General features: G+C 34.3%; 1 protein-coding gene across 1 annotated transcript; it reads left to right on the forward strand.

The window, feature by feature from the left end:
- The first annotated feature begins 5,188 nt into the window (after positions 1-5,188).
- LOC127093226 (zinc finger protein ZAT11) lies at positions 5,189-6,049 on the forward strand. Its single transcript, XM_051032131.1, has one exon. It carries the CDS (start codon positions 5,412-5,414, stop codon positions 5,916-5,918), a length of 507 nt encoding a protein of 168 aa, XP_050888088.1. The 5' UTR covers positions 5,189-5,411; the 3' UTR covers positions 5,919-6,049.
- Positions 6,050-11,194: the final 5,145 nt, after the last annotated feature.

Below are 11,194 nucleotides of genomic sequence, written 5' to 3' on the forward strand. Positions count from 1 at the left end.
TTGAAATAAATGTTGTGCAAACATTCTCACCCTTTTTCAAATTAGAAACTTGGACCTTAAGTCCATGATTTTCCAAACTCCATTTTGTAAATGCTTCTTTGAATTGACTTTAATCATACTTTGACCCCACTTTGTAAATAATTCCAAATCAATTAACTTCACTCATTCAAATGATTTTGTGGCTTTGTCCATGCTTATTAAGTTTTCATACATTAGCCATAGGCTTGATTTATCCTAGTCGGTTGATATTAATCTCACCTATTTGTCCTTAGTTGATTGAATTGTAAGTCTTCCTTGCTTATTATAGGGTTAACCCCTCACTAGCAAGTTGAAGCTTTTCTCACATGGTGGACTTGTTGTTTCATAAGGTTGAGTTTTCTCCCGTGGATAACGTAAAACCTTAGTGCTATTGTTTTAAAATGAACTCACAAATGTTTGGAAATCTTTTAGCCGAACTACGGCGTTTTGATCCTTACCTTTGATGGAAGGTACGTAGGCAACGGGTTCATCCGTTCAAACACAAAAATAATTAATTTGTACATTCTTTCCTCATCATCCCAATCATGTTTGGACAATACTTATGTCATGACAAATAATAAATTTCAAACAACAATTGTGAAAAGGGCTCCCTAGGAGTACCTAGGACGCATTGGGTGCCTAACACCTTCCCTCTGCGTAATTTACCCCTTACCCGATCTCTGATCTTTTTCATTAGTTTTCTACGTGTAAAACTTCTTAGGTTTTTGTTCGCTTTTTAACCAGTCCTTAGGATAAATAAAAGTGCGGTGGCGACTCTAATTCATTGTATACATTGCTTGTGATTTAATCAATAGATCATATAGTAACGAATACACCGCTACAGATTTAGCTTATAAAAAGTGTGTTATTTACCATTGAAAATTTCTGGATGCATTGCTTGCCCATCCCTAAGCAAGTGATAAAGAAAGTTGAAGATATTTACAGGTCCTTTTTATGGTCTAGTTCTTAGGTCATCACCAGAAAATCTCCAATTGTTTGGAGGAAAATCTGCAGGACAAAGAACTAAGGTGGTCGTAGTATTATCTCCCTGCAAGAGTGGAACAAAGCCAGTTTAGGTACGATGGCACTATGAAAAATAAAAAAATTATGATGAAGCTTTCACCATAAACAATATAAAATCGAAGGTTTGTGTAACGGGAGCACATTGTTTTATTTTAAAAAAAATCAATTTGTTACCACGGTTTTATGAAAAACCAACATAAATATATGCTCATGGTTTGAGATTCGATTTCCAGCTCATGCAGTTTTATGTTTTATATGGAACCAAAAAGGCGCTTTTAATTTTTATAGATTTTACGTCGGAGATGTTACTTTGGTTTTCATTAAAACCGAGATAAATACTCTCTAATTTTTTTATTCTTTTTGGAACCAAAAATGCGCCTTTATTTTTTATAGATTTTAGGTCGGATATGTTACCTCGGTTTTCTGTTTAACCACGATAAATACTCTTTATATTTTTTTATTCACTCGGTGTCTACCTCATTCATTTCTCGAGCCCTAACGAAAGAACACTTCTTCTCCATCCAAGGAAAGAACACTTATTCTCCAAGGAGCCCTAGCGAACGAAAAAACTCTCCCACCATTATTCTTCGGTATGTTATTATTGTTGTTGTTGTTGTTGCTTTGGTTCATTATTGTTGTTCTTATTATTCTCCATTATTGTTGTTCTTGTTATTCTCTTTATATTTTTTACTCCCTTAATGTCTACCTCATTCACTTCTCGAGCCCTAGCGAAAGAACACTTCTTCTCCAGCTATAAAAAGAACACTTATTCTTCAAGGAGTATGAGAATGGAGTGAAGCTTCATTTGTCTAAACGACACAAATAGAACCCTAACAAAGAACGCTAAACAACGAGATCCATAAACACATACCATATTCAATACGGAGATGTTATGTGTTTAGGAATCTCTTTTATTTTTCAGAGATCCAAATTATTTTCTTTTACTTCTTCTTGAGAGGTCTGGTACGTCAAACATCATTACTAATATTTTTGTCATATTGTTGTTGTCGTTATTGTTGTTGTTGTTATTGTTGTTGTTGCTGTTCTTATTGAGATCCGAAATCCTAGAGTTTTTGTTGTTGTTTTTGTTGTTGTTGTTATTGATGTGGTTTTTGTCGATGTTGTTATTCTTGTTCCTAAATCATAGAGGTTGTTTATTGACGTTGTTGTTATTTATATTGTTGTTGTTTATTGACGTTGTTGTTCTTGATGTTGTGTTTGATGTTGATGTTGTTGTTTTCTTGTTTTTGTTGTTGTTGATATTGAGATTATATTTTTTGTGATTCTTTATGCAACAATCATCTTGTTCAGTCTAGTTGAGTTTATTATATCCAATGTCGATTATTTGTTTCACTAACCCCTCTTTGAACATATAACCTAGTAAATTGATTTTGGTAATAATCATATGCAAAATTATGCTGTATCTAAAACTTATCATACAATGATTAATGATTTTCTAGCATTATGTAACTCATCATTCATCTCACATTGTTTTATTGTTAAAATCTCTCCAATACTTCTAGTTTTTGTTCAACTTTCTTTCATATTTGTTCATTTTTCAAATGATCAAATTTTATGCTTTCAAGAATGAATTAGTAGAGAAGGAAGTGTTCAATAAAGAAATTGAAATATTGGAGAGATTTTTAACCATAAAACAATGTGAGAAGATTAATGAGTTACAACATACTTCAAAATCATAATCAATGTAAGTTGTTCTTCAAATATAATACAATTGTTCATATAACTATTTTCCTGACCAATTTTTAGAAGTTATATGTTCAGTACAGGGTTTAGTGAAATGAGCAATCCACATTAGATTTATAAACTCAAATTGTTTTACCCCTCAATTTTATGAGATAACCAATGTGAAAGTATGGTATATCCGTCGGTGAAATTACAAAACCGAGGGGACATGTGTTTTCGCCATTTCAAAATTCCAAAAAGGTCTCCCTAGGTATTGAATCCATGACCTTTTCACACACCTGTCGGTTTTTTAAAACCGAGAGGTAAAGTTTTCACTTTTTATGACGCCCTTTGTTACCTCACCTCTGTAGTCGAGGTTAAATGCATTTCGCGTCCGAGTGTTTAATGTGCTTTTCTAGTAGTGTGCTATAGAATCCGAATGGTAAGTCTGATAGCTTATGGATTCACTAGATTCATTGTAACTATATGAAAGGGGAAAACCCCATGACTTTCCCAATTAGACAATCTTGTTTTTGGATTCTAAAAGTCATCTTCAAGATGAGACATGATGTGAACCAGTTCTAGGCCTAGATTATGATGATGCAATAACCTAAGTACCAGACCAGGACTATGTACACAACTTTCAAAGAGGAGCAGCCTAAGGTTATTTGGAGGAAACTAATGTTTGACAATGGAGCTAGACCAAGAGCTAAGCATGATCTTTGGATGGATCGTCGTAAGAGACTAGCCACTAAAGATAGGTTGAATCGTTTTGGTTTGCTTGATAACACAACTTGTTGACTTTGCAGGAAAAAAGAATTTATTCACCATCTTCTCTTTTCCTGCACTACTATGAGAGAGATTTGAGATCATGCCCTTAGTTGGTTAAAGATCAAGCATGCTTCTAAGGGCTGGTGTGAGGAATTGAATTGGATTGTCACCAACTTCCAGGGAAAAGGGTGGAAAGCAACTATTCTTAAATGTGCTTTCACATAGATAGTCTATGAAATATTTGTTGCTTTGGGAATAAGATTAGCAACAAAACTATAGGTCCCAAAATTATTGACAACATCGTGTATCGTAGTTGGATTAACCCAATACTTAGAAATCATATAAGAACTCTACTAATGCCTTAATTGAGCTTTGGGTTTTGATGTCCTTGTGCTTTTATTTGGACGGGATCTTTGGATCGCCATTGCTTGTATCGTTTTTGAATCTGTTTAATAAAGTATTTTATTGATTACAAAAATAATTTAAATAATAAAATTTGTTTTAAATTTGTTAAATTTAAATTAACTATTATTATTTTTTCTTTAATTTATCTTACTAAAAATATTTTAAATTAAACATAAAAGAACATGTTAAGATTCGTGAAAAAATATAATCATAAAACTACATTTTCAAAATAATCATATAAATTTTCTTATACTAGAATTTTTTTACAAACTAAAAACAAAAATAAATTATCATACTTCTTAATATTATATTATTTTAATATAAAAATTAATTTTAATCATAGTGATATTATCATACATACAAATATTTCAATCATTAAATCGATTTTTACCTAATAATTTAAAATTAATCTAATTTACCTAATAAAAATAATTTAAACATTTATTTTAATCAAACTCGTCCAACTCACGAGTAATTTACCTAATAATTAATCCATTTTAGTGATCTAACAGGTGGCCCAAATAATGTAAGAAACGAGAATTTTTGTATTTATAAATTGGATTTAATGCTGATGCACTGACCATGTAAAATAGTTTTACACTGTCATCCAATAAGAATATATCATTTCGTTATGTCATATCAGTATTTTAAAATTTTCAGTCTGATTTGACGGAATGCATGGTCGTTATTGATTGACAGTATAAAATAAATTTACACTGTCAATGGATCACCCATTTTCTCTTATAAACTATTTAAGACTTATGAATTTAACTTTGTAAAATTAATTTTCATTAAAAATAAAATTTGTTTGAAACTCAACATAAATTTGTGTAGTTATATAACTTATTCTTAAATGTCAACTTTGATCCTAGTCATAACCTATTCTTAAATGTCAACTTTAATCCTAGTCATAATTTAACTTATCCTTCTCTAAAAGTTTCTCATAATATAATATTATATAAAACAAAATTACTTGTATAAATGGAGGTTGTTCCGTCGAAAATGAGAAGTAATTAGTCGCATATAGTTCCTAAAGTTGCTTCAATTTTTCCTCGTTATTTTATAATAACATCTATTGCATTTGATTATAAAACTCTTAGATATCTACTTTAATTTATAGGTGTAGCTCGCCGCAAAAGACTTGTTCACTGTTTATTTATATATAAAAAGACTTCAAAATCATGTTACAATATCATAAGAATATGTTTATCTATATCCTACAAATTTAGAGACCAAAATTGTTTTTTACACACTTATGCCAACATGCAATCTCCAAAGTCGGCTAGCACGTAATTTCACCGTACATAACCCTTACTTTCCAAGATTCCACATATTTGAAACATTCATCAATGAAACAATGAAAAGCCTCCAACAATTGGTTTATTTAAATAATTAAAGTCAAATTCCTTGAGTTCATCCCAAAGTGCCTATAAATACCTAACATCATAACATCTTAATCACAATATTTTGAGTATTTCACTTCCTTATTTACGTAGCATAATATCGTATCCATGAAACGGCAAAGAGACGAAAGAGTAGAGAACATAGATTTAGCAAATTGTCTAATTCTACTCTCTCATCCCAAACAAACCAAACCAAAGAAACATTTTGGTTGTGTTGAATTTGAATGCACCACATGCAACCGTAAGTTCTCTTCATTTCAAGCCCTAGGTGGCCATAGGGCTAGTCACAATAAACCCAAAATAGATGCCACAAAACTCAAACTACAGGTACAAAATTTGAGTTTATTGAATAAGTCCAAAATGCATGCTTGCTATATTTGCGGTAAAGAATTCTCTTTAGGCCAGGCTTTGGGAGGACATATGAGAAGGCACAGAGTTGGTGTCAATGAAGAGTTTTCTTTGATGAAGGAAAATAAGATTGTTGGAGAAGTTCCTATACTGAAAAGATCGAATAGTAAGAGGGTTATGTGTTTGGACTTGAATTTAACGCCTTTGCAGAATGACTTGAAGTTATTGTTTGGAAATATGGCACCTAAAGTTGATTCTTTTGTCTGATTAACTTTTTGTCTTGATACTTTGTTTTGTAGTTTGAATATATGTAATTTTTTCAATTCTTTGTTGTAAAATTTATTTTCTTTTCTTTTTTAAAAGTGTTTATAAATAGGAAAATGATATTTTTCTGCGTATGAATATTTGAACAATTAAGTTAAAATAATAATAATAATAATAATAATAATAATAATAATAATAATAATAATAATGGTGCAATTATAATAATAGGAATAGAATAGTGGGAAGGCGATTTCCAGTGAACTATTAGGCGATTTCCGATGAACGCAAAAGCGATGACGATCGTTTCTGCAACCACCAATAGAGATCCCAAGTTGCTGAAAATTGAGCAATTGTGGTTTAAACTCCTAATCTTCGGATTAGAGACCTGATCGGAGATTCAAGCGGTCTTTCGGTTTCTTGTGATGGGTCGAGGGAGATGAATGCCAAAGAAAAAGGTGACCTCTCCTAAAGGTCCAACCATTGGTTCAAAAGGTCATACCAGAAAAAACAACCTAGATGATGACAAAGGGACAGAGAGAGATGGTCTTTCTGAGGATAGCGTCGAAGAGGAATTGATTTCCAAAATCCTAGTCGAAAACCCCACCCTCGAAATGAAGGTCATATCTACTGAAGCGGAGGTTCTGTTGGTGTAAGCCCTAGAGGTCAATACTTTTGGTACTTGTATCGAATTATTTATTAATTATAAAAGGTTTTTTCTTTATTATGTTTGTTTAATAAAGTCCCTAGAATAGCTAGTCCGTTTAATGTATCAAGTGTGACTTAATCATGAGATCACATTAAACATAAAGACACCATTCTTAAAGTATATGTAGTCGAGCTTTATTGTGAAGTGGGATAACATTAAAGCATAAAGACTATTATGTATATAGACTGATGATCACATCTCATGGATCATGGATAAGGAGTTATCAAGTCTTAAACATAGGTATGAATATTAACAGTAATATTTATACTGGATTGACCCGCTATTAGAATACTATATAGAATGTTATGCAAAGTGTCATAAGTTATTCTCATGGTGATAATGGTGCATACCACCCTTCGACCTGAAACCACTATGGACCCTAGATGTAGAGTCGAGTGCCTTATTGATGATCAAACGTTGTCCGTAATTGGATGACCATAAAGACAGTTGATGGGTACTCCACGAAGCATGCTAAGGGACATGAGTGACCTAGATGGAATTTGCCCATCCTGCGTAACAGGATAAATGTCTATGGGCCCAATATTGAACTGGACAAGGATGACACGGTCTATGCCTTGTGTTCAATATAGACATAAGGGAAAAGGGTAATTATACACATAAGTATTATCAAAGAAGGATTTGTCAGATCACGTGGCATTTTCGTGTCTTGGGTAGCGGTGATGCGTTGCTAGATATGCTCACTATTTATTATGTTAAATGTGTGATTTAATATAATTGTCAATGCCGCGAAAACCTACAAGGTCACACACAAAAGGACGGATTGATGAGAGATAAAGTAACTAAGGAACACCGTAAGGTACGGTGCACTTAAGTGAATTGTAGAACATAGTAAGGTACGGTGTACTTAAGTAGAATACGAAATATGGTAAGGTACCACGCGCTTAAGTGATTTTGACATATTATAAAATATGGGCCACATACACTTAAGTGGGCTTTTTAGCTTGCAGCCCACACAAATGGTTCTATAAATAGAACCATTATGCAAAAGGATTTTGTGCAGTTGAAATTTTGTTCTCTCTCTCTCTCTCTCTCTCTCTCTCTCTCTCTCTCTCTCTCTCACTCAAAGCCTTCATTCGTAGCAGCTAGCACTGAGATTGAAGGAATCCATTTGTGTGGACTGAGTAGAGGCGTTGTCATCGTTCAACGTTCGTGATCGCTCCGTAGATATGCATCAAAGGTTTCAATCGTCACAAGAGGTAACGATTCTATCACTGATCATGCCCATTCGTAAGGATCACTAAAGGAGAAAATTTTGAATTTCGCTGCGTTTTGGATCACTATTCTCCTTTAGTGGTATCAGAGCCAGTTACGAAACCATGCATCTGATAGCTGTTTATTTTCTGTATTAATATGATTAAAAGACAGAATGAATCAAAGAATAAATGGGTAATTAAATTTGGCATCATGTGTGTACGATTTGGATGATTGATGTTGACTATGCTTCGGAATCCGACATTAGTATGGTGAAGCAGCGATACATCGATCGTCCATAGGTTATGCAATTGAGATCGATCAAGTTATATATATGATATAAGTAATCCTAATGCAAAATATGGTATATATGATATACTGTTTCTGTTTCGTTCATTCAAACACTTAATGGTTGTTTTCCTTTGAGCGATCAATGGTCATTTGCTTCGAAATTAGACATTAGTATGGTGAAGCAATGACCTGTTAATCAATCATACTGAATCAACAATCGAGGTGTGTTTGACGGTCTGAAATTGAAGCAATGACCTGTTAATCAATCATACTGAATCAACAATCGAGGATTAGTGACGGCACAATCGAGGTGTGTTGACTGTTTCAAAGCGTTGATTTTGGCCACGTGACGTTCGTCATGGGCCTGTGACAATCGTAACAAGCTGGACGTGACAGTCGTAATATGCTTTGTGACGGTCATCACATTCACAGAGTCAGAATTCTCGGCGTTTCTGTTTTGTGACCGGGCAGCGGACCCCGACTAACTCTGCATAGTGTGATCGATCACCGAAATTTAATTTGGTTTTAATTAATTAAAGGAATTAAAATTAATAATAATAATGTGTTTATTATTATTGTCTTGTGGTGATCGGTTATGGCCTTAATTTTCCTTTATTTTGTTTTGGGTTTTTAAAAACACGACCTGCGTGTCGTGCCTCTCTTTTAATCTCTTAATGTAACTTCTTTTCTCATCTCACTCCCTCGTATGAAAAACGAGTTTATTTTATGTAATGTAATGTTATGAAGAAAGAGAAGAACTCAATATCAAAGGAGGACAACCCTGAAGATCTTCCTTGGAGAAGCTTAGATCGTTATTAGGTTAGCTTAGGTTCTCTCATTGGCGTGGGAGAACAATTGCGCTAGGGGCCATAACTGTTTCATTATGAATGTATGTTTATGCATGTGAATGTATGTTGATGCATGTGAGAGATGATTTATATGATAAATAAGCCGGTGAGATTAGAACAATTGCAATTCCCTCAAATTAAATATTAAGTTTATGCTTTCCAAGTTTTAGCACTCATCAAGACTAGTATAGGATAATGTAGGCTTCGCCTACGCGAGGTGCATGTTCTATATTAGTAAGGTGCGATGGGATAATTGTAATATCTAATTGCTAAAACAATGGGTCAAACTTAACTAAACAAATTATAATAAGATTATATGTGTTTAGAAGCAAGAGTTGGAAATGATCCATGTATGGATTGGAATAAGGAGTTATTCACCCAACTAAGATATTAGAGAGTTGTATTAGATACAATTGGAAGGAGTTCCTACCTAAATAATCTAGTTTTGTGTAATCCGCCTACGCGGACTTAAAACAAAGTGAAATGTGGATCTCGACCCACTAGAAAATCTTCCAACGGGATTTTCCGAATCAAATGATTAGGGTCATTTGTTTTGAGTAAAATAGTGGGAATATATTTAATTAAAGGCCTAATTAAATATGTTATTGATACCTATATTTTCATTAATTTCATGTAGATTACCATGACAACAAACACCTCTAACAACATTTTGCGATTGTCATACCCCAATTTTGACCCTGAATCGCTGATTCAATACATTCATCATAGCTATTGCATGTCTACATAACATACCATGCATTCCGTACCACATAGCGCCTAAAATATCAGTCGAAATAATTTTTTCGGATCTACAGGCAATCTAGTTGAATCAATTATCAAATGTGTGTCAAAATAGCGGGCGAAAAAGTTTCAAAATCAAGCTTGCAAACACCATTTTTATTAATCTACGTTTTGCGTAGTTTAATCTGGTATGCTCGAATTATTTTTCGGCTATTTTTTCGGTCACGTTTTGGTCCGTCTGAGCATTTTTAACCGGGCGTTTTCCATTTCAAAATTTGATCAAAACGTATATGTTTCCGAAAAGTTTATTTCACGCTGATCATTTTGGTACATTCAATTTATTTTTTTGAGCATTTTTACGCTCGATTTTTATTCATTTTTGCCTCTTTTATTTTTGTGTTTTTGTCAAAGCATTTAGAAAAATAAATAGAATTGTGTTTTTATTTTAATTTTATTTTAATTATTTTAAAGTGTTTAATTTTATTTAGTTTTAAATAGTTTTAATTGAATTTGTTGAATTTGTCTCTAAAATAAACATTAAGGGTACTATTGGCATTTTTGAAACTTAGTAACCCTAATAAAACACTATATATATATTAAAGGATGTTGCAAGAAATAAAGGGAGGACCATTACACAGTAAAAACCAACGCCGCCTAAACCCATCTCTCTTCTCTCTCACTTCTCTGAGAAAGAGAAGAAAGAAAGAAATCGTTCCTCTTCTCTTCTCACCAAAACCTCCGCCGCCACACCCTTCAAAACCCACCTTCAACCTCTTCAACCGCATATCCGCCTTCCATTTCCGCCTCCGTCCATCATCAACCCAAAACCATCTTCTTCATCATCACTTCTTCCTTTGACAACACCTCTTTCCCACGATCTCCATCTCCTTCCTCCGCCGCGAAAATCACCAACAACACCGTTCCTCTTCTCTCACCTACGCCATTAAATCACCCTGGACAATCTTCCTCGCGACTCACCTTCGTGAACCTCGACCCACATCACACACCAAAATCACCGCATTACCCTTAATAGCCACCGTCTCCGCTCTACCTCACTCCGTACAACCCTCACACAACATCAACGCTCGCCTTACCTCATCACCGTCTCCTATCTTCTGCCTTTTCCACCGACAGTAACCTCGTCGCACCTCCACTTCCATCTGTGACACCAAACCATCCCTCAACCTTCATCGTCAACATCACACCCTTCCTCAACAACACGACGTCGCCGCCGTTACACCACCATCAAAACTCACTACACGCACAAACCCCTTTCGGCAACCTACCTTCGAACCTCTCCATCCGCCGCAGCCATCATCCTCCTTTAACACACATTGAAACCTCTATGATGCCGCCACCATCGCATTCGTCGGGAACGCCTTGGAGAAGCCCCGTCGCGGCTGAGCCTCTGTTTACCGTCGTATTTGTCCGTCATTGAATCCGTTCAAAAGCCAAGCTAAACACCTGCGGTCAACAGTGTA

This window comes from Lathyrus oleraceus, chromosome 6, assembly GCF_024323335.1.
Source record: "Lathyrus oleraceus cultivar Zhongwan6 chromosome 6, CAAS_Psat_ZW6_1.0, whole genome shotgun sequence".
In the NCBI taxonomy this organism is placed as follows: domain Eukaryota; kingdom Viridiplantae; phylum Streptophyta; class Magnoliopsida; order Fabales; family Fabaceae; genus Lathyrus; species Lathyrus oleraceus.

Coding starts and splice junctions, on each gene's coding strand:
- LOC127093226 (XM_051032131.1), top strand. CDS start 5,412: ATGAAACGGCAAAGAGACGAAAGAGTAGAGAACATAGATTTAGCAAAT.